This window comes from Saccopteryx bilineata, chromosome 5 (assembly GCF_036850765.1).
Source record: "Saccopteryx bilineata isolate mSacBil1 chromosome 5, mSacBil1_pri_phased_curated, whole genome shotgun sequence".
Lineage (NCBI taxonomy): Eukaryota > Metazoa > Chordata > Mammalia > Chiroptera > Emballonuridae > Saccopteryx > Saccopteryx bilineata.
This window is the reverse complement of record NC_089494.1, coordinates 18,897,634-18,925,291: the sequence shown is the minus strand read 5'-3', so window position 1 is coordinate 18,925,291 and position 27,658 is coordinate 18,897,634. Positions and strand designations below refer to the sequence as shown.

The window sequence follows — 27,658 nt, the reverse complement described above, 5'->3', positions numbered from 1 at the left end:
CACCCAGACCTGCTCTTCCTCCCCACTCAGCGCCACGGCTTTAGGCAGCTGACTGCGGGCAGCCCAAGCGACTCCTTTCTGGGGGCAATGGGCTGAATTCCGCCGCCCCACTCCCAGAAAAAAACTCATATGAAGTCCTAACCCCCAGTACCTCCGAACGTGACTGGATTTGGACATAGGGCCTTTAAAGAGGTACGGTTGGCCCCTAAAACCCAGTCTGACTGGTGTCCTCGTAACAAGTGATCAGGACACAGACCACCTCAGGAAGACTGGTGAAGAGACGGGGCAAGGGAGCCGCGTGTAAGCCGAGCAGTGAGGCCTCCGGAGGAACAGGCCCTTCCGACAGCTTGATCTCGGAGTTCAGGCCGCCAGACTGTGAGAAAGTTACTGTCTGTTGTTTAAGCCCTTCCCTCTGTGTTACCCTGTTGTGGCTGCCCAATCTGACTATGGCACTAGGCCAGCGGGTTCATCAGAGGGCACTGCCCCCAAAGTGTGGAGTTCCTGAGATGGCAGGTGTTCCCCCGCCCCTCGGTCACTGGTCCAAAGGCCTGGAAACTTCTGTGGGCTGAAAGTTCTTGATATTGAGCTTCCAAGGATTCTGACCCTTTCTTCACTGCCCCCTCCTTCTGGCCTAACTGCAGGTGAGTCAAAATGGTCCCCCAGCACCAACGGTCACCCCAACCTTGGTCCCCGTGTAGAGGCGCACTTTCCCTATCCCCTCTATTTCTGGTTCTGTTTCCTGGGTCTGTCCAAAATGAAATGGGCCACCCTGTGTGGCAGCCAGCTCCCCGCTTTTTCTAAGGGTTTGAGAAGTTGGGGAGCCACCTGGCTTAGGGGTGTGGGGGTGCTGAATAACCTGAGCTCTAAGGCAGATGGAGAGGGATGTGGAGTCAGACCCCAAATTCAAACATCAGCTCCACCTCTTATCTCACAACCGTAGGCAACATCGCCCATCCTGCCACACTCAGTATGACCGCTGGGCATTGGATGGGCTCTGTGACTGGCCGGGGCCACTCCAGCCTGGGAGGTCAGCCCACAGACCCATAGGGGTCTTTCTTCATTCACTTCACTGCCAAGAGTAATCAGGGCTGGCCTGACCTGTGGTAGCGCAGTGGGATAAAGCATCGACCTGGAATACTGAGGTTGCCGGTTCGAAACCTTGGGCTTGCCTGGTCAAGGCACATATGGGAGTTGATGCTTCCTGCTCCTCCCCCTTCTCTCTCTCTTTCTAAAAATCAATAAGTAAAATATTTTTTTTTAAAAAAAGAGTAATCAGGGCTGCCCTGGCGAGAGGAAGAATGCGTGGAGCATCACAATGCCACACGCCCCAAACCGGAACTGGGAGTGGGAGGGCGGGGACACAGGCAGCGAGGAAGGGGTCAACCGCAGAACAGTCATGACACTGAGGGTTAAGTCAGTCACCTGAAGGGCTTCCCAGAGGAACAGGAGCTCCGTCCCCAGTGCTGGCTGCCCCTCACGACAGGGTGGGGCCCAGGCCAGAGACGATTTCTGCTGTAGAGTGCCGGGCTCAGCGCCCCCACCCACCGCTCTGAGTCACCCAGTGGGCTGCAGAGGAGCTGGCCCGGCCTGGCCTCTCCCGTCCACTCCCCTGGCAGCCCTGAACTAGGAGAGGCAGGCTGCTTCCAGAAACAGCCTCAACTCACCTTGGACACGCTACCCTCTACCTAGTATGAGAGGCCAGCCCCTCACCAGGGGCATCCTGAGCAAACAGCCCCTCACCCTCCGGGTACGTGGGGGAGACAGGAAAAGATGCGTCTCAGCTGCTCCCCGCCCTGCACCGGGCCAGCCCGATGGCCCCAGGGCGCTACACTGCACGTCCCCCCACATCCAGCCCTCTCTCCCTGTGAGCGGCTACACTGCACGTTCCCCCACGCCCAGCCCTCTCTCCCTGTGAGCGGCTACACTGCACGTTCCCCCACGCCCAGCCCTCTCTCCCTGTGAGCGGCTACACTGCACGTTCCCCCACGTCCAGCCCTCTCTCCCTGTGAGCGGCTACACTGCACGTTCCCCACGTCCAGCCCTCTCTCCCTGTGAGCAGCTACACTGCATGTTCCCCCACGCCCGGCCTGCTCTCACTGTGAGCGGTTACACTGCACATTCCCCCACGTCCCCCCACGCCCAGCCCTCTCTCCCTGTGAGCGGCTACACTGCACATTCCCCCACGCCCAGCCCTCTCTCCCTGTGAGCAGCTACACTGCACGTTCCCCCACGCCCAGCCCTCTCTCCCTGTGAGAGGCTACACTGCATGTTCCCCCACGCCCAGCCCTCTCTCCCTGTGAGCGGCTACACTACACATTCCCCCACGCCCAGCCCTCTCTCCCTGTGAGCGGCTACACTGCACGTTCCCCCACGTCCAGCCCTCTCTCACTGTGAGCGGCTACACTGCACATTCCCCCACGCCCAGCCCTCTCTCCCTGTGAGCAGCTACACTGCACGTTCCCCCACGCCCAGCCCTCTCTCCCTGTGAGAGGCTACACTGCACGTTCCCCCACGCCCAGCCCTCTCTCCCTGTGAGCGGCTACACTACACATCCCCCCACGTCCAGCCCTCTCTCACTGTGAGCGGCTACACTGCACGTTCCCCCACGTCCAGCCCTCTCTCACTGTGAGCGGCTACACTGCACGTTCCCCCACGTCCAGCCCTCTCTCACTGTGAGCGGCTACACTGCACGTTCCCCCACATCCGGCCCTCTCTCACTGTGAGCGGCTACACTGCACGTCCCCCCACGTCCAGCCCTCCCTCACTGTGAGCGGCTACACTGCACGTTCCCCCACGTCCAGCCCTCCCTCACTGTGAGCGGCTACACTGCACGTTCCCCCACGTCCAGCCCTCTCTCCCTGTGAGCGGCTACACTGCACGTTCCCCCACGTCCAGCCCTCTCTCCCTGTGAGCGGCTACACTGCACGTTCCCCCACATCCGGCCCACTCTCACTGTGAGCGGCTACACTGCACGTTCCCCCACGTCCAGCCCTCTCTCACTATGAGCGGCTACACTGCACGTCCCCCATGCCCGGCCCGCTCTCCCTGTGAGCGGCTACACTGCACGTCCCCCCACGTCCAGCCCTCTCTCCCTGTGAGCGGCTACACTGCACGTTCCCCACGTCCAGCCCTCTCTCCCTGTGAGCGGCTACACTGCACGTTCCCCCACGCCCGGCCTGCTCTCACTGTGAGCGGCTACACTGCACGTCCCCCCACGCCCAGCCCTCTCTCACTGTGAGCGGCTACACTGCACGTCCCCCCACGCCCAGCCCTCTCTCACTGTGAGCGGCTACACTGCACGTCCCCCCACGTCCAGCCCTCTCTCCCTGTGAGCGGCTACACTGCACGTCCCCCCACGTCCAGCCCTCTCTCCCTGTGAGCGGCTACACTGCACGTTCCCTACGTCCAGCCCTCTCTCCCTGTGAGCGGCTACACTGCACGTCCCCCCACGCCCAGCCCTCTCTCACTGTGAGCGGCTACACTGCACGTTCCCCCACGCCCAGCCCTCTCTCCCTGTGAGCGGCTACACTGCACGTTCCCCCACGCCCGGCCTGCTCTCACTGTGAGCGGCTACACTGCACGTCCCCCCACGGCCAGCCCTCTCTCACTGTGAGCGGCTACACTGCACGTCCCCCCACGCCCAGCCCTCTCTCACTGTGAGCGGCTACACTGCACGTCCCCCCACGCCCAGCCCTCTCTCACTGTGAGCGGCTACACTGCACGTTCCCCACGTCCAGCCCTCTCTCCCTGTGAGCGGCTACACTGCACGTTCCCCACGTCCAGCCCTCTCTCCCTGTGAGCGGCTACACTGCACGTCCCCCCACGCCCAGCCCTCTCTCACTGTGAGCGGCTACACTGCACGTTCCCCCACGTCCAGCCCTCTCTCACTGTGAGCGGCTACACTGCACGTTCCCCCACATCCGGCCCTCTCTCACTGTGAGCGGCTACACTGCACGTCCCCCCACGTCCAGCCCTCCCTCACTGTGAGCGGCTACACTGCACGTTCCCCCACGTCCAGCCCTCCCTCCCTGTGAGCGGCTACACTGCACGTTCCCCCACGTCCAGCCCTCTCTCACTATGAGCGGCTACACTGCACGTCCCCCATGCCCGGCCCGCTCTCCCTGTGAGCGGCTACACTGCACGTCCCCCCACGTCCAGCCCTCTCTCCCTGTGAGCGGCTACACTGCACGTCCCCCACGTCCAGCCCTCTCTCCCTGTGAGCGGCTACACTGCACGTTCCCCCACGCCCGGCCTGCTCTCACTGTGAGCGGCTACACTGCACGTTCCCCCACGCCCAGCCCTCTCTCACTGTGAGCGGCTACACTGCACGTCCCCCCACGCCCAGCCCTCTCTCACTGTGAGCGGCTACACTGCACGTCCCCCCATGTCCAGCCCTCTCTCCCTGTGAGCGGCTACACTGCACGTCCCCCCACGTCCAGCCCTCTCTCCCTGTGAGCGGCTACACTGCACGTTCCCTACGTCCAGCCCTCTCTCCCTGTGAGCGGCTACACTGCACGTCCCCCCACGCCCAGCCCTCTCTCACTGTGAGCGGCTACACTGCACGTCCCCCCACGCCCAGCCCTCTCTCCCTGTGAGCGGCTACACTGCACGTTCCCCCACGCCCGGCCTGCTCTCACTGTGAGCGGCTACACTGCACGTCCCCCCACGCCCCGCCCTCTCTCACTGTGAGCGGCTACACTGCACGTCCCCCCACATCCGGCCCTCTCTCACTGTGAGCGGCTACACTGCACGTCCCCCCACGCCCAGCCCTCTCTCACTGTGAGCGGCTACACTGCACGTTCCCCACGTCCAGCCCTCTCTCCCTGTGAGCGGCTACACTGCACGTTCCCCACGTCCAGCCCTCTCTCCCTGTGAGCGGCTACACTGCACGTCCCCCCACGCCCAGCCCTCTCTCACTGTGAGCGGCAGGACTAGGGCAATCTGGTCTTCCCAAGGGTGAGAAGTAAGGGGGGAAGCAGGCAGACACTCACCCCAGCCCAGCAGGGACCCTGTATCACCACAGGACCAGATACGCAGAACAAACCCCTGGGGACAGCAGCCAACCCAGAACCTCCCAGTGTTTTCACACACGGATCCTCTCTTCACTAGTGAGGTAACCTTGGACAGGTGACGTAAGCCTTCTGCACCCCGGTTCCCTCAGCTAGCCATAATAATGGTGCCCAGTTCCCCGGGTACCTGCGAGCATTAGAAAAGGTGGTGGCTACCGAGAACTGGCACCACGGCTGCCAGGTGACAGAGCGGAGCTGGCTCCCGAGGCCAAGGGGCCGTCTCGCTCGACCCTGTCTGCAGACCCTGAGACTCGGCCACAGTGAACTCCTGGTGTGTCTCAGACTCATGACCAAGCCCAGCAGGCCGCCCTCCACCACTGCTGATCCCTGAAAGCTGTTCACTGAGTCCCCATTTTACAGCAGAGTAAACTGAGGCCCCAAGAGGAAGGCATCTTGTCAAAGGATCTGAACCCAGGTAGTTTATCCCCAGTGGCCACATCCTGAACCCCTGTACTAAAATGCCTCTCACGAAAATTGCTACAATACCCGATAACATGGACACTAGTACCGCCCCAAGTTTGTAGAGAGGAAACCAGGACCAGAGGAAGGCTAAATAATCCGACCAAGGACACGCAGCTATGGAGAAGAGAGCTGGGACCTGGGTCCAGGCAGGCGGCTGTGAAGCACACATGCTCCTCCCACACCATGTGCCCCCCACACCGTGTGCCCCCCACACCATGTGCCCCCCACCCCGTGTGCCTCAGGGCGGCGCTCCCCTGACCAGGGCCCCCAGGGAACAGGCAGAGCCGCCTTGGGTACCACATTACCACCCAGCCCATTCCCCAGCCCCGGGGCGACCCCAGGGAGTGACCAAGCCCCCTCTCAAGCTCTGACTTAGGCCATTTCCTGGGCACCTCAGAATCTTGGGGATTAGGGGCCTCTACCCAGCTGGCACATGGAGAAACTGAGGCACGGAGACTTGTCCACGACTAGGGAGACAGACTCAGGCCTCCTGCTTCCCCTCTTTTTTTTTTTTTTTTTTTTTTTTTTTTTTACAGAGAGAGAGAGAGTCAAAGAGAGTGATAGATAGAGACAGACAGGAACAGAGAGAGATGAGAAGCATCGATCATTAGTTTTTTGTTGTGACACTTTAGTTGTTCATTGATTGCTTTCTCATATGTGCCTTGACCATGGGCTACAACAGACCAAGTAACCCCTTGTCCAAGCTGGTGAGCTTTTGCTCAAACCAGGTGAGCCCGCGCTCAAGCTGGCGACCTCGGGGTCTCGAACCTGGGTCCTCCGCATCCCAGTCCGACGCTCTATCCACTACGCCACCACTTGGTCAGGCCTGCTTCCCTCTCTTAACTGGAGAACTGGCCAGAGAAAATGCTTTTATGTCTGTACCCCCGAATCTAGAGTCTTCCAGAATACCCCGGGCAGGACGGGCAGGATGGGGATAATGCTACAGCTCCCCCACCAGGGCTGGTCACAGCTTGCTTTCCTGTCGCTGAGGGGGATGCAGCCCAGCAGCAGGGAACACCCAGTAGAACAGGTGGGGTCTGCCTCTGACCCGCCCAACTACACAGCTGCCCTCCCAGGCCAGGCCAGGCCAGGGGAGGGGACATCAGGGCCGTGAGCTGCCACCCCGCCTTCCCCGTGCCCCCTTCAGGCACAGAGCCAGCTTCTCAGCCTCCAGACACGAGCCCCTCTGTCCCCACAAGACGAGCTGACCTTCCACTGGCCAAAAGGGCACACTGGCTCCAGCCCTGCCTGGGGGAGCAGCTCGCAGGAGAGAAGCGAGCAGGGGCTGGGAGAAGGGGTGGAGAGCCGCCCCTCCCCCTCCCCTCCCTCCCCTGCCCTGTCTCTCACTGTCCCTCTGCCCCTCCCCCCTCCCTCCCCTGCCCTGTCTCTCACTGTCCCTCTGCCCCTCTCCTTCCCCACCCCCATCCCCACCCCACCCCGTCTCCACCAGCCAACTCTGTCCCAAACCCTGACCTTCCACGGCCACGCCTTCTCCCCCCTTAATTATTTTACCTTTTATTTGCCTGGCACTTTAGAGTTTACCAAATGTTTTTACAGTTATCACTAGGGAGAGATGGGGAGACATTCAAAAATTCCTTCAAATTGCCAAGTGTTCTTGTTAAAAATGCAAAACATCCCCAGAAGATGAACAATTAGGCTGGCAGCCACGGGCACTAGGACGGATTCACTTCACCGTCTCCCTCCACCTCCGCACTCAACACAGGGGACAGGGTGGGGGCGGCTGGGGGGCCTTGGCGGAGTGGAGAAGGCCCTGGTGGGGTGTCTGCACCCCGGGGGGGAGGAAGGGCAGGGAATTAGGGTAGGTATGAGGACTTTGCAGTGTTGCACATAAACAGCATGCCCTCATCGAGCCCTAAATTCTAGCCCAACCACCGCCCTCCTCCCCCATTGCTCATTCTAGCATCTTCATGGTCACAGGGGAAATCTTTATACAAGAAAAGGCTTAGCCTGACCAGGCGGTGCAGTGGATAGAGCATCAGCCTAGGACGCTGAGGACCCAGGTTTGAAACCCCAATGTTGCCAGCTTGAGCACGGTTCACCAGCTTGAGTGCAGGGTCACTGGCTTGGGCCCAAAGACCGCTGGCTTGAGCCCAAGGTTACTGACTTGAGCAAGGGGTCACTTGCTCTGCTGTAGTGTCCGCTCAAGGTACATATGAAAAACTGATCAATGAACAACAGTTAAGGTGCCGTAACTATGAGTTGATGCTTCTCATCTCTCTCCCTTCCTGTCTGTCTGTCCCTGTCTATCTGTCTTTCTCTGTCTCTCTCTCTCTCTCTCACACTAAAAAACGAAAATGAAAGAAGGAAAGAAAAGGCTTAAAAGACTTTCAGGGTACAGTCCACAAATCTAGATCCTTGGTGAGGGAGGCAGGAAAGAAGGTGAGGGTGCCTGGCTCTCCCTAACCCAGCGCTGCTAATTGGCCCGGGGTCCCCCGGACAGGGCTGCCCCACCCGAGCCAGCTCCAGCTGGAAGGGGAAGCCCAGAGGCTGGGTGCTAGTGTCCTAGAAAGCACACATTCTGTGTCGTGGGGGTAAATCAGCAGATCCTTCCTCAGGAGGGTCTCAGTTACCCAAGTGAAAACTCACAGTCGCGAGGGTCTTCCCAGCTCCCACATTCCGCGGTCCCGGGACCAAATCAGGGAGGCAAGCCTGTGGCCAAACCCCAGATGGGGCGTCTCAAGTGTTCCTGAGCTCCAGGCATGCGCACTTTCGGAGGCCCCCCGCCCCGCACCCCATCACACATATTCAGATAAACCACATAAATAAATACAACCCATATATAGCTCTCAGAAGTTGAACTGAGTTGCAGCTGACCCTCTGACATAATGTTAGGTTTTGCAGCTAAATGTGTATTCATTTCAATTCTGTAGCTTTCTTTTCAAATTTTGGAGCCCCTCTGTTTGTTCCCAGCTCTCCAACATTTTCATTGGCTGTTGATGAAAGCCTGCGGGCCCCAGATGCTGCGTCCACATTCCTGGTGCTCTGACCCCAGAGAACTCAGGCAGCGCGCCTGGAGAAGGGCAGCAGCGGGTGTGAAGAGAAACCTAACAAACGCTGTGTTGGCATCACGGGGGCTACCGCCAGGTCCACTCAAGGTCACCTCCTCAAAGGGGCCCTCCCAGGCAACTGCGGCTGACAAGAATACCGCCCGTGCCAATCTCAGAGCACGTGCCATCCATGGGACTTGCTTGGCACCAATGGCACACCCTTGTGTGGCTGTCTGGCTGCCTTTTTCTTAGCTCCGTCTTTACTACTGGACACATTCGTGTTTGCCTTATCTTCTCCCACTGCACTGGGAGCCTTCAGAGGTGCTCAGGACATTTGGACCTCTCCTCTGTCTCCCCTTGGAACCCAGTACGGTGTCACAGCCGAACCAGACAGCTGAGGCCCTATGCGCTTTGGAGAGGGACAGGCAGCCGCTGGCCCCACCTACCCTCCATGCCATCTTCGCGATGCCCATTGAGGTTGTCGTAGGAATCCCAGCGGATGAGGGGGTCGGAGGTGTTGTAGTCCACGGACACGCTCGGCCCGTTCTCTAGGTGCTCCATGCCTGGAAGGGTGGGGACGGGTGGGAGGACAGGGAGGAGACAGAGGAAAGAGCGCGGCAGCTGGAAAAACAGAGGAAGCCAACAAGATCCCCCAAGGATGCTCCCTAAGGGACTTCTCATTTTCTTGACCCTGGCAGGGCGGGACCAGTGGCTTAAGTTGGACGGAAAACCCAGGGGTCTGGTTTCTTGCATTCTTGAAAAGGCTCAAAACAGGTCACAGGGGTAAATCAGGACAGGGCACTGAGGAATGAAGACCCCCCTCCCTCAAGAGAAAGCTGGGGGACCCTCTGGCTGAGTTCTCCCTCTTTCTTTTCTGTGTCCTAGGAGGATGCAGAGAGCCCAGAGTCTGCCCCTGGACTCAGGCCCCTGTGGCAGGGCTCTCAGCCTTGACACTGAGAGGACACAAGGCCTGCAGGCCACCGCCCCGGCCTCTGCCTCAGATGCTTTCCACCCCAGGTAGGGGTCTGAGGGGAAAGGCAGAGTCTCTCACACATCCAGATAAAACCCAGAATGAAGACAGCGCGAGCTGCAAGTCAGACACTCTGGGGCGAGCCACCTTCCTGACCTGGCAGTCCTTTCTTTAATCTATCTAGAGCCCCTCTGTCTATAATCTAGTTTCATGTTCTGCATTCTGTCCTCAAATAAGATGGAGAACAACTGGTCTCCACATATAACCAGTCTAAAGGCTTAAGGGCCGTTATTAAACTGGTCTTCTCATCTTCAGGTTGAACCACCTCAGTGGTCAGAAATACTTATCGTTTATCCAGCACCTTTGAGTGTCCCCTCAGCCACTCCCTGCACGGCCCTCAGTCTCTAAATATATAATAGGATGATGACCTAATGGGACGAGGATAGTTTATCCAACTCAGCGCCTCTCTGTCTGCTTTTTTATTTTTATTACCCAGAGATTAAGTCACTGGTTCATGTTTAGCTGGGGGTCCACTATGATACCCAGATCTTTTACTGTTGGCCTGCCTTTTGATCATAGGTAAGTTTACAACTATAGAGCAGATCAGTGGGAGAATGGGGAAGGGGGACTGGGGGCAGGCCAGGACAGAGGTAAGGGAGTGGATAATAAACGGATTCTAACTCGACTCATACCTTGGATTTTCTCTGGTCCATAAGAAAATACAAATTCCACCTTGCCGTATTCTGGAAATCGATCATCTGAAAAAGGAAAAGAAAAACCAAAATGGGCAATCAAGTTTGAAAAAGGACTCCATAAAAAGTTTTCTTCTAGAGAAAATTAAAGCAACATACACACATTGATAACATATTGCTTATATATGTGTGTGGGTGTGTGTGTGTGTATGAAATTAAGTCTCTTGCCCTACTAGCTGCAGTTCTACTTAACTGAGGTAACCATTTCTAACCATTCCTATCTCTTGCTGTACTCTAAGACTCTAAATATAGTCCCAGGCTTTATGCCACCATTTCTAGATACATCAGTTTTAAATAATCCCTGTTGACTCACCACTATAAAGATGAATAATTTGGCTAATACTACTCCCATCTCCCTTCTTCAAAAATCTGGTATTATTATCATCATCATGATCTTCATTTATTCTGTTAATTACCTTTAACTCTTTAAATATGGTATCCTGACTCCTTCTATGTAAGAGGAGGAATTTGTGCCCCTCCCTTTCTCCCATCTCTCACCAACCCCACCTTTACCGTGTCAATTATTCCTTATTCCTTTATTTTTCCTTAAGACTGATAATGTGTGACCAGGCAGTGGCAAAGTGGATAGAGCGTCGGACTGGGACACAGAGGACCCAGGTTCAAAACCCCGAGGTCACCTGCTCGAGCACAAGCTCACCAGCTTGAGCGCAGGGTCGCTGGCTTGAGCGTGGGATCATAGACATGACCCCATGGTCACTGGCTTGAGCCCAAAGGTTGCTGGCTTGAGCAAGGGGTCACTGGCTTGGCTGTAGCCCCCCCAGTCAAGGCACATATGAGAAAGCAATCAGTGAACAATTAAGGTGCCACAACAAAAAATCGATGCTTCTCATCTCTCTCCCTTCCTGTCTGTCTGTCCTTATTTGTCCTTGTCTCTGACTCTCTCTCTGTCTCTATCAGAAAAAAAAATTGATAACATTTATTCTGGTCTGTAATTACAGTGGCATGTCTGCTTTCGTCCCCCCAGCTCCTGTGCAGGGGAAGCACATTGCAGGACACGAGCCAGACTACGCCAGCAGATCATGCCCTCCTCCTCTCCCAGCCTCACTCTGCTCTCTGCCTGGGCCCAGTCTGGACACAGACCACCATACACTGCTCTCGTGCAGGGGAAGCACATTGCAGGACACGAGCCAGACTACGCCAGGAGATCATGCCCTCCTCCTCTCCCAGCCTCACTCTGCTCTCTGCCTGGGCCCAGTCTGGACACAGACCACCATACACTGCTTCCAGCAGGTGAAGTTACATAGGGAGGTGTCCCCTCCCTGGGGACCCACCATGCCTGTGCCTGTCTCTATCCCTGCAGGCACCATAGTATCACATTCATGTGTCTAGTTCTCTCACAGACTGAGCTCCCTGAGGTTATGGACTCATCTTTTTCTCTTTGTGTCCCCAAGGTCTAGCACATGCCTGGCACATATAAACACACAGTGATGCTTGGTGGATGGATAGATAGACAGATGAATGGAGAGATGAATTTGGATGGATGGATGGATGGATGAATGGAAGGATGGACTGATGGATAAGTAAATAAATGAGTGGATAGGTGAATGGGTGAATGAATAGATTTAGATGAGTGGGTGGATGGATCAACAGATGGATAAATGGATGAGAAGTAGGTAAATGGATGGATGGATGAATGTATGGATTTTTTTTTAAATATATATCTTTTTTAAATTTTTTATTTATTCATTTTAGAGAGAAGAGACAGAGAGGAGAGAGAGACAGAGGGAGAGAAGGAGGGTAGGAGCTGGAAGCATCAACTCCCATATGTGCCTTGACCAGGCAAGCCCAGGGTTTTGAACCAGCGACCTCAGCATTTCCAGGTCGATGCTTTATCCACTGCGCCACCACAGGTCAGGCGAATGTATGGATTTTATAGATAAGTGGATAGATGGATAAATGGGTAGGTAACTTAGATGGATGGGTAAGTAGGTGCATAGATGGAAGGACTGATGAATGGATGGATATACAGTAGACAGGATATGGATAAGTCCTAGTCCTGAATGTGATGTAGATAAAACCTCACAAATGGTTAGAGAAAAGAAACAAAAGAGACACCTCCTTGCTCATCTCCCCTTACCTCATAAACCGACTGCCCCTTCACTGCGGCCAGGCCCCGCCCCGTTAATGCTTCTCCCCTGTGATGGAATTATTCCGTTAGGTCTACCCCTCCACTCAGTGGACCCACCTCTGAAGGCATCATCAAGGTCCTCCTTCCCGAAGACCACCCCCAGGTCATGGATGGCGCAAGTGTGGAACTGCACACGGAAGATGACATCCCGGGCTGGGCTCCGGAACTTCTTGTGGTAGCACTTCAGCTGGGGGAGAAACGGAGCAGAGCCCATCAGGGAGCCGCAGGTGGGAACTCAGGTTCCAGGGAGCTTCTTTATGAGCTCCAAGATGGGACCCCCAAGGACCATCCCAAACCCAGTGAAGGAGAGGCCACCAACACCAAACAGAGCCTCAGCGCTCTCTGGGAAACTTGTGGAAGAGCAGAGAGTTGGAGGTCAGTCTTACCCCATGGGGACAGAACTGCCTGCCTCTCAGGAATTTCCTGTATACAGATCTGAATGGAAAAAGTAGGAGTGGATTTAACTTGACAGAGGAAGGGCTGAAGTTAGAACTGAGGGAGTCCGTGTCACCCATAAGGAGCCAGCAGGTGACAGCTCCCACTGAGAGACATTTCCCTGGAGCTATTCCAGAACAAGAGCAAGCCCAGCGGAGGGGATGTCCAACTGCGGGGCAGGAGCACAGACCGGGATTGCCAGAGGCTGGAAGGCTGTGCAGGAGCCCTGAGAGCCCACAGCCCCAGGGCTGGTGGCCCGCCAGGAGAGAGGTCTTGTCTAGAAAGGCAGGAGGAAAGCAGGACAGAGAAGAAGGGAGAAAAACAAATGAAGAGGAGGGGCTGGAGACAGAGGGGCGGCGCTCACCAAGATGTCTCCCTTCAAGAGCAGCCCAGGCTCGATGGTGATGCAGATGCTGGTCTGGCTGTCTCCTTGGACGTTGCTGTGGGGGAGAGGTGGGAGAGGGAGAGAGGAGCTGCTGGGGGGAGGGGGAGGCGGACAGGCAGTGCATGTCCTCCCTGCTGCCCCTCTGCACCGGGCTACTGGGACACCTTGCTGACTTCATCCCTGATGCCTTCGTAGAAGAAATGCAAGGCAGCCCCCCCAACCCCCCTACACACACGTCCTGCTCTCGGTCCTCAGCCCCGAAGCTCTGGCATCCGGGCCTCCCATGCCCGTGGAATACTCACTAGATGCCAGACGTGTAAACAGGTTGCATGGCTTGGTAGATGCGAAGAAACGGCCGACACCCTGTAAGAGAAGGGCGGTGTTAGCTGAGACAGCGGGAAGTGTGGGAGGAGGGGAATGGATAGGAGAGAGTGAAGGAAGTGGGGGAGAAAGGAAGCGGGAGGCAGGGGAAGGAGGGAAAGAGGAAGGAGCAATGGAAAGGGAAAGGGGAAGAATACCAGCTTTTCATCTGAAAGGCATTTTCAGTTTACAAAAGCATGGCCACCTGCAACCTCCGCCAGCGGGCACTGCAAGGGTCCAACTCATTCTGCAAATGAGGCTCCTGGGGCTAAGGGAAGCCCAGGAAGGGGCGCAGTGGAGACCCCAGTCCAGGTCCGTATTTTTACCGCCCGTGGCTGCCTCTTCAGGGAAGGAAGTGGGAGACAGGAGGGAGTGGGCAGCCAGGGGGCTGGGCCGGTACCTCCTTTAGACTCGAAGTTGGGGATCCCGTGCATAATCACGTGGTGCAGAAACAAGGGCTTGTTGTTCATTTTGATGGTGCCAGAGAGCAGGCCGCTGAAGTAATGCACGTACCTGGAGCAGGGACAGGGACAGGGACAGCTTCAGCCACGGAGCCTGTCCTGGAGTAGAGCTACCCATGTTCTCTCCCCCCTCAACATTGCCTGAGGTACCTTCCCTAGACACACCCCCCCCAGACTCTCTAGACCTCCCGGTAACTAGGGTTTCCACCCAGCACAGTCCTCCGGGCCTGGAGTCCCAGGTAGGGAGGGCAAGCCGGTACTACTAGATCTGGAGCTGGGTCAAGGCAAACTCCCAATTTGGGGTTCTCCAGCACCCCCTGGTGGTCAACATGAGCATCTCTTTCTTGCTTCATTCCCAGCCTGGGAATCTCCTGCTGGAACGAAATTCCCCCCACACCCACAAATCCCTGACCGGTGTCCTTCAGTTGCTCACTACTACAAAAGGCAGGCTCATCAACCATCAAACAGCTCTGACACCCTTATGCCGACACCAATCCAAAGTGACATTTATACCCACAAGTCCTGGGTCGGCTCCGCACAGCCCTGCTGACCACATGACACTCCAGCAAATAATAAGAGCATAGTTATAGACTTTCACTTTTTTATATAAAGTATATGAAAGACCTTCTAGACTAGAGTATTTCACTTGGTGTTGGAAGATATCTAACTTCCACAAACCCCTTCTATCTCTAGGGTCAACATCCTTCAATTCTTTTATCAAAGATCTTGTTGGAAGAATGGAAGAATTAACCTATTCCCGCTCCTTTTAAACAGAAAGGAAAAAATAAATTCAGAAAGGGTCATTAGCCTCCCAAAGACACACAGCAAGAACACACAAAGCTGAGAGTGAACAGGGAGAGAGGAAAAGAAGTCTGACTCCCATACATCTGCCATAAGAGAGGCCAATCCTTCTGCCATTGGCCGAGGCTTCCTCCTTTCCCAACTGGCCAGAGGACAGCAAGCTGGGTCCACTGAACTAATGAGAATGCATCTGAGACCCCCAAGAGAGCCCAGATGGGCTTTTGAGGTGGGTGGAACCAGAACCCACGTGACCATGATAACAGTCCCCTCCTATATCTTGGCTTACTGGCCCACCTCCAGGCCTGTGGGCCTCTGTCCCTGGGCCTGGGTGGGGCCACCTTGGACAACCCAAGCAAGATAATCTGATGGGCAGCACCAGCTCCTATTCAGGCCCCTGCCCAGCCCCCAGCCCCATTACTCAAAACGGAAACCCGAAATGGCGGGTTCCTATCAGAACTTCTGATCGTGCCAACAGGATGTGTCTGTGTGCTGGGGACAATGAGTCCGGGGGTGGGGTGGGGTGACAATGAATGGGGGAGCAGCAGGCCAAGCCCCTCCCTCCCTCTCTCCCTGACCTCTTCTCCTCCAACTGCCTCATTCCTTACCACTGACACTGAAAGAAGGCGGGAAAGCGGCAATGGACGCATGGCAAATCCAACAGTTGCACTTTCACATTTGGGTACAGACAGAATTCCCCACCCATAAGCAGATGTAGGCGCAGATATGAGCAGCCAGGCGGACATAGATCATGTAAACACACACACACACACACACACGCGCACACGCACACGCACGCACACAGCACTGTGGAATCCCTGCATCATCCTATCTCTGAGAGGTAGCACTGATCCCCATTCTCCAGGTTTTCAGCTTCAGAGATGTGACTACTTTGCGAGCTCTCCCAAGCCACGTTGTGCCGCTGTGACATCATGCTCCTCTCCTGGTCTCCCTTATCTTTCAAGGGCAAGAGTCAGATTCAAGACCAAGGCCCCCGGCCATATATGGCCCGCCAGAAACCAAGGAGCGGGTGCCCGAGCGCTAGTCTCCCCTCCCCGAGACTTCTTCCCTGGGCTCGCTCTCATTGACCCACAGCTGCTGAGTCTGGCAGCCCGGCCAGAATTGTTTGCACATGAAGACATCCGGTTTCTGATCCAGCTGACCTGACGCTCACTACCAGCTGTCTTGTGCCAACTGTAAGACACTGGGTTGCCTGAGGACTCGCTCACTTCTGCGAGGGCTTCCTGCTACAATGGCAGAAAGGGTCCCTCGCATTTCTAGAATAGCAAGCAAGGTAAGCGTGATGTGAGTTGGGGACACCCCACACGGAGAGTCTGGGAAGCCCCAGGACATGCCAAGTGTTCCAACGGGCTATAAAAGCCAATGGGACACTGTGGCCTCCAAGCCTGTGTACTTGCTGTTCCCTCTGCCTACACCAGCGGTAGTCAACACGGTCCCTACCGCCCATTAGTGGGCGTTCCAGCTTTCATGGTGGGCGGTAGCAGAGCAACCAAAGTATAAATAAAAAGATAGAGTTAACTAGAGTAAGTTGTTTTATAAAGATTTCTTCTGCCAAACTTAGTGAAAATTCGACATAAAGTACTTGGTAAGTAATTATTATTATATGCTTTAACTTGCTGTAACTCTGCTTTATAAACTCTATAAAGTTACTTCCCTACCTTATAAATCACCATTACTGTGGAACCGGTAGGCGGTTAGAAAATGTTACTACTAACAGAGATAGAAAAGTGGGCGGTAGGTATAAAAAGGCTGACGAGGCCCTGGCCGGTTGGCTCAGCGGTAGAGTGTCGGCCTAGCGTGCGGAGGACCCGGGTTTGATTCCCGGCCAGGGCACACAGGAGAAGCGCCCATTTGCTTCTCCACCCTTCCGCTGCGCTTTCCTCTCTGTCTCTCTCTTCCCCTCCCGCAGCCAAGGCTCCATTGGAGCAAAGATGGCCCGGGCGCTGGGGATGGCTCTGTGGCCTCTGCCTCAGGCGCTAGAGTGGCTCTGGTCGCAACATGGCGACGCCCAGGATGGGCATGCCGGGTGGATCCCGGTCAGGCGCATGCGGGAGTCTGTCTGACTGTCTCTCCCTGTTTCCAGCTTCAGAAAAATGAAAAAGAAAAAATAAAAATAAAAAAAATAAAAATAAAAAGGTTGACGACCCCTGGCCTATACAGTCTATCCCAGACCGTCAGTCAGATGCTTCCTTCTCCTTCTCAGACCTCACTCACAAGTGACCTTCTCAGAAAGGCCAGTCCCTTTGACTCCGCCCCTCACGCCCACTCCCTTGACTCTCTCACCCATTACATTATTTTGGTTTAATCCCCTTCAAAGCACTTCGCACCATCTGAAATGACCTTGATGGCATATTTCCACGATTGTCATCCACCAGAGAAGGTGAGCCCCGTGAAACCTTGCCTGAGAGATTCAGCACCATAGCCCCATTGGGAAGCCCAATGGGACGCATCGTGTTACTGGCTCAAAGCTCCGGCCACACAGTGGGCAGGACCCGGGTCCAGCTCTCCAGTTCCCCAGTCTGTCTTCCACTCCCCTGCAGCCTCCCAAGGCCCACCTGCTCCTGACACTACCTGTGCCTTCCTGTGGATCTGACATCACTAAACAGCATGTTACTCTCATAGCTGAATCTAGGGATAGCCCTCGGGACAGTGGATGACCCAGCCAGGGGGTAGGTCCCTGAGTCCGTTCTGGCTCTGCCACTACTCCCTGGGACCCTGGCCATGTCACGCCCCTTCCTTCTGGGCTCAGGCTTCCCTCCTGTAAAATGGGGATGTCCCGGATTGTCATGTGGTAACTCATTACTATTTAGCTTTGGGCTCAAGTTCACCTCCTGTGACAGGTACTCCCTGACCACGGTCATTGAAATAGCCCCGTGCCCCTCCCGTCAGCTCCCGTCTCCACAGAACCCTATCTTCTTTCTTTCCTAGAACTATTCGCTATCTGGAATTATCTTGTTTGTTTATTTACGTGTGTAATGTCCACCCTTCTCAATAGAATATCAGCTCACTGGGGGCAGGGGACTTTGTCCTATTCAACTAGATATCTCTAGCGCTTGGAACAGAGCAGACTGCCTAACATTTGCCAGATGAATGATGGAGTCACTCCCTGCCCCACTTCCCGTCTGATCTGTTGTGGACTTCAATGAGACCACATGGTGGAGTGCCCTCGATAAAGTTTGTACAAGATGACTCTTCTTATCAAGAGTGTGTGTGTGACCTCGGCAGGGGCCTCAGCCTCCTGGAGACTCATCCAAACACTGAAGCAATGCTGCTTCCAGGACCAAGGACGGCACTGCCTTCTCATCCAGTCCGCCTTCTTACACCCAGACCAGTGCAGCCCCCACGGAAGCCCCACCGCTCTCCAGCCCCAGCCTCAGGAGCCAACGCTCAGCTGCTCATGGGCGCACCCAGGCCCCTGAGCTCCGCCCCCTCCAGGCTGGCCCCTGAACACGCAGGTCTGGTATCCCGCACCTAGGCATGCTGTTCCGTCCCCCGTGGAGACACAGGGCTAGCCCCCACATACAGCCAGCATGCACTGCGTTGTGAGACCCACCTTCTCTGGGATGGCTGACCAATGGGGACAATCTTATCCTCATAGAACCGCTTCATTGCAAACCGGTCCAGGGCCTGGTCGGCGCTGGTGGGAAAGACAGGTGGTCAGAGGAGCCAGCCTCCAAGTCCAAGAGCCCCTTTGTCCTGTCCCCACCGCCCAGACCTGCGGAGTCCTCCAGCCACCCTGTGCTGAGACGCCTGCAGGAGAAGAGCCCCTCAGCATCGCTCGGGCCTGCGTGCCGCACGGGGCTTTCTGGCCAGGAGGCCTGGGGGCCATCACTAGTCCCCCTCTTATTTCTATCCCTGCACCTCGGGGCCAGTTACTTCCTCTTTCCGAAACTAATTTTTTTTTTCATGTTAATGAGAGTGATGGTTGCCTTCCTCAAAGTTTGTTATGGTGATCAAGTGAGCTCACACCTCTAAAGAGCTTAGTAGGTGCACAGCAAGCGCTCACCATGGAGCAAAGCTCAGGCTCAGATGGACTTCTCAAAGTTGTAAAAGTGCCATCGTCCTGGCAAGCCTTCTGCAGAGTATTCTGCTCACCCTCAAAGAGCATTCAGAGAGATCGCCTTAAAATGTCGTGACTTCCCATCACTCTCAGAATAAACCCCCAAAGTCCTCACTGAGTCCTGCAAGGCTCCCAGGCTCTGCCCCTCCCAGCTTCACTCCGGACTCCTCAGCCTCTCGCCCATTCAGCTCCAAACAGGCCCGCTACCGCCACCACCACCGCATTGCGTCCCCACCGCAGACCTTGGTTCTTCCCCTTCTCTCTGCCTGGAAAGCTCCCTCCCAGACTTTATACAACTCAACCCGTCCCGCCCTCCTCCCTTTAATTCGAGTCTCTGCTCAAATATCGCCTTCTCCCGAGGCCTCCTCTAACCACGGCCATGCTCTGGTCTCCCTTCTTCCACAGAACTGACCACCTGCCATTACTGACCTAGTCTGTTTATTTAATGTCCGTGAGGACAGTGGCCTGGCTTTGCCCACTGCTGTATTCCCAGCACCTGGAACAGCACCGTGGCCGTTCTGTAACCAATGTCGAATGAATAAACAAACAGACGGATGGATTCCTCTGCCTCTCTGCAAAACGGAGTCAAAACGGGACTCCGCCACTGCTTGTTTCCTAGTCTTGCTCGAAAACACCTAAGTGAGAAGGGGCCCTGCCGGGGCTGGAGGAGATCACTTCTAGATGGTTCTGCTGGACCCAGATTTGATCCAGCATTTCTTTCTGACACCTTCCCTGCTCACCCAGGGAAACAGAAGGCAGTTTGGCAAGAAAAAGTGGCCCCACGAAGCTGGTTATACGGGGTATCCATGGACAGGCCTGCCTCCCACAGCTGCCCCACCAGCGCCTACAACGGAGAGGTGGGCTCCCCTCTCTCCTGCCCTCTGTCCACAGGCTCCTGCCTCTGAGATGTGGACAGGCACCTTCCTTCTGTGGCCTTTACGTCATCCTAAGCACCCCTCTCCCTTCTGCCTGTATCCTCCTGCCCCAAGGAAGGGAGAGGTCTCGGGTGGGCTGGGGATGGGGGTTTCTGCTGTCAATATTCAGAGAGCGGGGGGCCAAGGGGCACTCTTACCTGGCCGAAATGTTGCTATAGTGCATGTAAGCAGCGATGACGACTCCTATCCTGCCTCGGTTTCCCTGAAAGAGCCCCCAAACACAAAAGCCTTTATTACTAAAGCCAACCTACTGCTCCAGGGCCCATTCAGAAGCTTTGGAGGTAAGAGGGTCAGGGGCTGGAGAGGGGGTGTGGCTCTAAGGGAGAACAGGAGAGAGGGGATATGGAGGGGGGTGAAGAGGGGGGTTGAGTCCCTAAGAGCGGAAACACAGCCGATGACCCACTACACTTGAGGGCCCCACACGCTGGTACCCCGCACGTCTTGTGGGCACCTCAGAACAGAATCTATCATCTCTTAGAAAGGAGAATAAACACAGACTTATACACTCACACCATCCAATGATACAGGCAAGTATATCCTCGCATCCAAGGATATATTCATGCATGGGCATGTGCACAGGTGCACACACACACACACACACACACACACACACCCTGCTACCCTGCAGCCCCTGCTCTGACCTTGTTGTGTAGAACGACGACATTGTGGGGGTCTGCATTGAGCCAAGTGTCCATGGCCTTGCAGACACTGCAGATCTTCTCCAGGGCTGGGGTGTGGAGGTCAGGCCAGCCAAATTCCAGTACCTGCGTCCCAGGGGTGAGAAGCGGCAGAAGCCCAGCCAGTCACCCGGGGCAGTGGGGGCAGCACACACCCACACGCCAGTCCTGGGGCAGTGGCCACCAGCGGCTGGGCCTTGCTTCCCACCTTGCCCATCAGCCCAGTTGGGAGGTGGGGACAATGGCCAAGAACCAGAGACCCTGTGCCTGGGTCTCAGCCCTGACACTGGCTCACTGTGGGGCCTCCAACCAGTCATGGTGCTCTCCTAGCCGAGGTCTCTCTTATGTATGGAAAACAGAGGCTGGGAGCCAATGACCCCAAGGTCCCTTCCATGTGACTCTGATGTCAAAATGTGATGGGACCCCCAACACTGCCCCCAACCTCTACTCCCACAGACAACCCTACAGCCTGGCTCAGGGCAAAAGAGGGCAGAGCAAAGGGCTCTTGGCCATCCATGGCTCTTTCCCAGGCCTGGCCACACCCAGCACTGATTCCAGGCCAGCCCCGGGAAGCCTGACGGGACAGAGGCTTCTGAACAGCAGTCTCCAGGCTCCTCAAGACTCTTCCGAACTCACAGAACTTTCCAGTTAAAGAGAAATTCTGCTTGGAAGGGCCCAGAGAGAACACCTAATCCAGCCTGTCCACTTTTAGAGGTGCAAACTGAGGCCCAGAGAAGTGTGTCACCTCCCCAGGGTCATGCTGCAACAGGTACCAGAATCCAGAAGCCGGGAGCAGGCCCCATGCAAAGCCCTACACACAGCCCATGGGGCAAGTAACTGACAGCTGGCGGCAGGGAGGTCCACATCGGCCATTCCCAGCCAGTTTAAATCCAAAATACCTTTCAATAAAACTAAAACTCTCACGGGGCCAGCCTCGCCCCAGAGAGTCTACGTGCTCCCCAGGGAGGCGATCTCTGGGTGGAAATCACTGTTTTGAGCTTTGCTTTCTGTAATTTGTATTTTGGAAACAATGAGTAGAGTCTTTTCCATTTTCCGAGTAGAAGATGGCACTGTCATAGGGTTTGGGAACTGTCACAGCACTCCCCCCCCCACTCTAATGCGAGAACAACAGTGAAGGGAGCCTGTCTGTTGTCTCCCTCTCCTGGGCAGGGAGAAGCCCCACCCTACTCGGCATGGGCTCACCTTGGCGTGGAGCTTCGTGATGTCAGGTCTCCGCTCAGAGAGGTTGAAAAGCTAGAAGGAAGAAAAGGGAAAGGTCGTAAAAAGTGATCTGCCCTCCCCCCTGCTGGAAATCCTACCCACACGTGAGCATACGTGAGATCCCATCACACATACACACACATACAACAGGAACTCGACGATGGGTTCTCAAGATAAAGAGGGGCAGAGAGAGAAGTACAGACACACAGCGAGCGGACGTGCAGAACTGAAGATGAGACGGGGACCTGTCTCGGGTCCATGGACCACCCCCGAGGTGGCCATCTCCCCAGAATGAATGGAACCAGTTGGCGACGCACGCTAAGTTCTTGGCCTTCTCTGGTTTCCATTCCACATGGGACTTTAGAACTTCAGCCCGTGAGGATGCAATGGCTCTGTGGTGGGACAGCCTCCCTCAGAGGATGCAGACCATGAGGGGGGGGGTGTCTAAGATGCTGGACACCCTTCCCCGGCAGACGCTGTCTGCCACCCAACCACAGCCCAGGAGAATCCCCTCATCTCTGGAATTCCTTCTCCACCTCCAACTCACTGCCCGGCCAACGCAAAGATCACTGCATTGTCTCCTCAAGAGAAAAGAGGACCCCACCATCTGGAATAGGTAGGATGGACAGAGGGTGGCATTGCACACATGAAATTATGGACTCCCGAAATCAGGAAGGGCCTTAGATGACTTCTTGAGCCGCATAATGAAACACACTTCATTATGTTAACTGCTACCACTCAAGCTACCATAATCTGTCACCTCAAGCTAAGAACTTTATAGCTACCAGCTGGCTTCATTCTCTCAACAACCTTAAGAGGTGGATAGTATTGTTAGATGCATTTTACAGATGGGGAACTTAAGGCTTAGTGAGGCTACATGACCAAGATCAACTACTTAGTTACAGCAGAGCCCACATTCGAACCCAGGACTTTCTGATATTTAAAGCCAGGCTCTTAACAACCCCCGACACAGCTGATGGACAGGTGTCTGTAGTGGGTTGAAGAGTGTCCCACAAAAATTCAAGTCCACCCGGAACTTCAGAATGTGGCCTTATTTGGAAATAGGGCCTTTGCTGATGTAAGTAGTTAGGGATCTGGAGATGAGATCATCCTGATTTAGGGTGGGCCTTAAATCCAATGGCTGCTGTCCTTATAAGAAGAGGAAAAGACACTGAGAGAGTCACAGGAAAGCAGGAAGGCCGGGTGATGACGGTGGCAGAGTTGAAGCCATGAAACTACACGCCAGGGTCACCAAGGATACCGAGCGACCAGCAGCCAGGAAGAGGCGAGGCAGAGAGCTCCTCTACAGGCTTGGAGGGCATGTGGCCTGCCAACACCTGGACTGGACATCTGGCCTCCAGACCAGCGAAAGCCAGGAACTTACGGCAGTTTACCCCAACAGCCCCAGGGACCCCAACAACCCCAGGGACCCCAACAGCCCCAGGGACCTCACATCGCCTCCTACAGCCGCCTCTGCTCAGACACCAAGGCCAGGCCCCCAAGGTCGCACAGTCTGGTCTGTGGGTCCAGTCCACATGTACCTCCCTGTAAAGTGGACTTGAGCTCTCCGCTGGGGCCGGGAAAGGCCCCTGGCCAGCTTTTCTGACATTAGAGGAGACCTCTGGTGGCCATTTCACCCACATTTGTTAGGTGATCCTCCTGGGCAAGGTACCATCACGGTGACAGCAACGCAGGTCCCTTAGACACACTCTGCCCCAACTCTGCCCTCAGACTTCTCCGAAGTGCTGACGAGGTGCCAGCCCTGCCCCCTCCTGACACTGTAACCTCAAGCAGACGCCCCAGTTCTCTGAGCTCCAGCAAAACCTGCTCTCTAGGGCTGTCCTGAGGGCTAAATATGCAGGAAGCCTGGCTTGTGGTAGCGCTCCATAACGCGAGCTCTCTTACTGTTCTTCTCTCCCGGTCAACACACACACACACACACACGCACTCATACGCATGTGGTCGCACACATACGCACGCATGCAAATGCACGCAGTGCGGGTGCACACATGCACACACACATGCACTCATACACATGTGGTCGCACACATACACATGCATGCAAATGCACGCAGTACGGGTGCACACACGCACACACACACACTCATATGCATGTGGTCGCACACATACGCACACATGCAAATGCACGCAGTGCGGGTGCACACACGCACACACACATGCACTCATATGCGTGTGGTCGCACACATACACACGCATGCAGATGCACGTAGTGCGGATGCACACACGCACACACACATGCACTCATACACATGTGGTCGCACACATACACATGCATGCAAATGCACGCAGTACGGGTGCACACACGCACACACACACACTCATATGCATGTGGTCGCACACATACTCATGCATGCAGATGCACACAGTGAGGGTGCACACACACACACACACATGCACTTATATGCATGTGGTCGCACACATACACACGCATGCAGATGCACGCAGTGCGGGTGCACACATGCACACACACACACACTCATACACATGTGGTCGCACACATACTCATGCATGCAGATGCACACAGTGAGGGTGCACACACACACACACACATGCACTCATACACGTGTGGTCGCACACATACGCACGTGTGCAGATGCACGCAGTGCGGGTGCACACACACATGCACACATACATGCACTCATACGCATGTGGTTGCACACATACACATGCATGCAGATGCACGCAGTGCAGGTGCACACACACACACACATGCACTCATACGCATGTGGTCGCACACATACGCACGCATGCAGATGCACGCAGTGCGGGTGCACACATGCACACACACATGCACTCATACGCATGTGGTCGCACACATACACACGCATGCAGATGCACGCAGTGCGGGTGCACACACACATGCACACACACATACACAACTTGGTTCCAACTACAGACACTGCTTGCGGCAGTCAGGCTGGAGAGGCAGTGAATGTTTCGGCCCCGGGCATGTCCAGAACAGATGAATGCAGAGAGGGGGAAGAGCCGGCCCAGGGTGGGAGAGCTGGGACACCCGCAGGGAGGCGGCGAGCAGACGGAGGGGCCCGTCCTCACCAGGTAGCTGCCTCCATGTTTGGACTTGAGCATCTGGGCCACCTCGCGGAGGTTGCCCCGGAAGTTCTCCTCGTTGGCTGTGCTGGGGAAGGAGACGGCGATGATCCTCTCTGTGACGTACACCAGGTCCAGCTCACAGCTGTCCTCCATGGTCCGGCTCACACTCATGTTTCTGGGGAGACTACCAGAGAGGGGGGTCCTAGATCAAAATCTAGCCCCCCAAGTCAAGGAGCAGATATCTGTACCTCCCACACACTGTGCATGGCTCCCGTATCCACCCCAGGGGCCTTGGCTGTTCCTGGACCCAGAGCCGGGGTCAGAGGCTTTCCCTGGCAAGGCCAGTGCCGCCAGCAGGGCAGCCCGGACACCGGAGGGAACAGGGCTGACAGGGCTGGCAAGGCCGTGCCGCAGCCCAACGGTGATGACACCAGCCCTCGGTTTCCGTCAGTTCTGTTGGCACTGCCTTCACCCTGGATCCCAGCAGTCAGAGCCAAGGCCAGACCTGGCCAGGACCCCAGGAGCCCAGCTCTGCCTCCTGAAACACTGCAGCCACCAGGTCCGGCACAAGTGTCCCCGGGGATCCTGGGACAGCTCCGGAAGAGGAAAGAGAGGCTGAGCTGGGGGCCCTCCAGCATCCCAGGCTGAGCCTCCTGCTGCCCGCCCCGGGCCCCGGGGCTATCAAGCGGGCGGGGAGGCCTCTCAGGGAAGGGGCAGCTCAGGTGACACGTTCACCTGGGCCGCAGGTAAGCCAGACCACAGCACACATTCCAGCCGTCCCCGGGGGCAGGCCCAGTCCCCTGCCCGCTGTTCCCTGGCTCCCTCCCCACTTCTGGAAGCTCCCACCACTGCCAGAGCTGCTCTGTGGCAGTGGCCTCCCTGGTTTCTGAGGGCCCAGGAAGCAGGGGGTACAGAGCCCTTGCTGCGGCTGCAGGTGCAGGTGGCTCCCAGACAACCCAGCGCCATCTGAGCTCCTGGGAGAGGTGGAGGGACCCCTGGGCTGTGCCCTGGGTGAAGGAAGGTAGGGGGTGCAGAGCCCTTGCTGTGGCTGCAGGTGCAGGTGGCTCCCAGACATCCCAGCGCCATCTGAGCTCCTGGGAGAGGTGGGACGGACCCCTGGGCTGTGCACTGGATGAAGGAAGGATGAAGGAAGGTAGGGGGTCACAACTTGACACCTTACCCAACTTCTCTTCCAGGGAGATGATCCCAGGTGCCCACTGGGGTGCTGATGGGAAGGGGAAAGGGCTCTTGAGACACTGGAATGCCATTAGAAGCCCACCTGTAGCTTCTGGGGGCACCTCACACACTCACCACCTTCACACCTTCTGACCCCATCACCAGCCTCCTTAAGTCTGGCTTTCTCTCTCTACCTAAGGCGGACAACACTCAGATTTCATTCTGATCACCTTTCTCTACCGAAGGGCAAAGCTGAGACACAGGGCAGCCAGGGGAATACCACCGGGGTGTTTCAAAGTGATGGGCGGCCCCAGGGAGGACAGCCCAGGGTGCCACGGAGGAGGGCAGAGTCCAGGTCTCCACCACGGTTAACTCTGAGCCCAACTCTGTCGATGGGGTCTGGAGATGGGAGAGCCAGGGGCGATGTGAGGCCTCCCCGGGGTGGCAATGACAGGGGCCAAGAGGTGGAAGGGCCAGGGGGCGGCTGTGAGGGGCGCAGGGTGACTCTGAGCTCTGAGCCCCAGCCATTCCCCATCCGGGAGATAAGCTCCTCACTGCAGCCTTCGGAGGTGGGGCTCCTACCTCGGGTCACTGCAGACCTCAGACAAAACAGCACCACCGCCCGCTGACAGCCTCACGCCGCCCGCCGTGCCCACCCACCCCCAGGCGGTTCTCAGCCGTAGGGGGTGGGGAGATTTTCTAAAGAGCAGACCAAGTCTGCGGGCAGCGGGCAGCTGGACCACAGCCTGCTGGGGGTTCCAGCCTGACGCCAGGCCCTCTCTGGCTGGGGCCCCACTCTCCTGGGGTCAAATTCTCACTCGTCTCTGGAGCCTCAGGAGTGAAGGTGAGGCGGAGAGGGAAAGGCCCAGCCAGAGAACCAGAGAACCTGGAGCAGGGAAAAGAGGCTCTGTGACCACAAGGCACTGAGTCCCCGAGTATCACCTTCAACAAGTCACCTCGTCTCTCCAAAACTCACAGTGTCTTCATCTGTCAAATGGGAATAAAGCATTTACTTTGCAGGGCTGTTGCAAGGACTAGATGTGACCATGCAAGTAGATAAAGAACTCAGTGCAAGGCAGCTCCCGGGACTTTCTGAGTAGAGGCTCTCCCATCTGCCCATGCTCCCTAGCACTGGCTTTCTGACTTTGGTCTCAGAGACCCAAAGCCACGACTAGCTGGGCACACCCAGTGACCTCACTGCCAGCACCCCCACCTGGAGCCCCCCCCCCAGATCAGGCATACCTGACGGGCTGGGGATGGGGCTGGACACTCGGGGTGACTCTGGTGGAGCCCTGGAGAAAGAAGAGCAGCAGCATTACGAAGAAGGCAGGGGAGAGCCATCCACGGGTGCAGTCAGGGCCACGGGCAACACAGATCCTCCCCTCCTTCCTCTGCCCGCATCCCAGCCCAGGCACCCCAATGTCCTAGCAAGAGAGCAACCCAAAGCCAGAAGCGATTGATGCCAATTCCACAGAAGTGTGCCCGTGTACATGGGAACCCTAAAGAGACGGGTTTTCCTTCCCCCGCAAGGAAGAAATCGCACATGCTGAGAAACAGCACGCCAGGGCTAGTGCCATCTGTCCTGAGTACACACTCGGTAAAACAGTTACTGAATGCCCGGCCCAGAGAGCTTGGTTGGTTAGAGCA

The 27,658-nt window shown here is 56.2% G+C and overlaps 1 protein-coding gene across 14 annotated transcripts in view; it reads right to left on the bottom strand.

Annotated features, from left to right (window-relative positions):
- Window positions 1-27,658, bottom strand: part of TNS1 (tensin 1) — a 192,508-nt gene that overhangs the window by 72,717 nt on the left and 92,133 nt on the right. For all 14 annotated transcript variants that reach the window (XM_066233391.1, XM_066233387.1, XM_066233386.1 and 11 more), the window contains 12 exons: window positions 27,254-27,303; window positions 24,839-25,019; window positions 21,746-21,796; window positions 20,507-20,629; window positions 20,003-20,067; window positions 18,424-18,507; window positions 13,991-14,103; window positions 13,533-13,593; window positions 13,210-13,285; window positions 12,468-12,597; window positions 10,202-10,267; window positions 8,986-9,102 (listed from right to left, as the gene is read on the bottom strand). In XM_066233391.1, coding sequence (XP_066089488.1) covers window positions 8,986-9,102; window positions 10,202-10,267; window positions 12,468-12,597; window positions 13,210-13,285; window positions 13,533-13,593; window positions 13,991-14,103; window positions 18,424-18,507; window positions 20,003-20,067; window positions 20,507-20,629; window positions 21,746-21,796; window positions 24,839-25,006 — 1,054 coding nt within the window. In that variant the 5' untranslated portion in view covers window positions 25,007-25,019; window positions 27,254-27,303. The remainder of the gene's footprint in view (window positions 1-8,985; window positions 9,103-10,201; window positions 10,268-12,467; window positions 12,598-13,209; window positions 13,286-13,532; window positions 13,594-13,990; window positions 14,104-18,423; window positions 18,508-20,002; window positions 20,068-20,506; window positions 20,630-21,745; window positions 21,797-24,838; window positions 25,020-27,253; window positions 27,304-27,658) is intronic.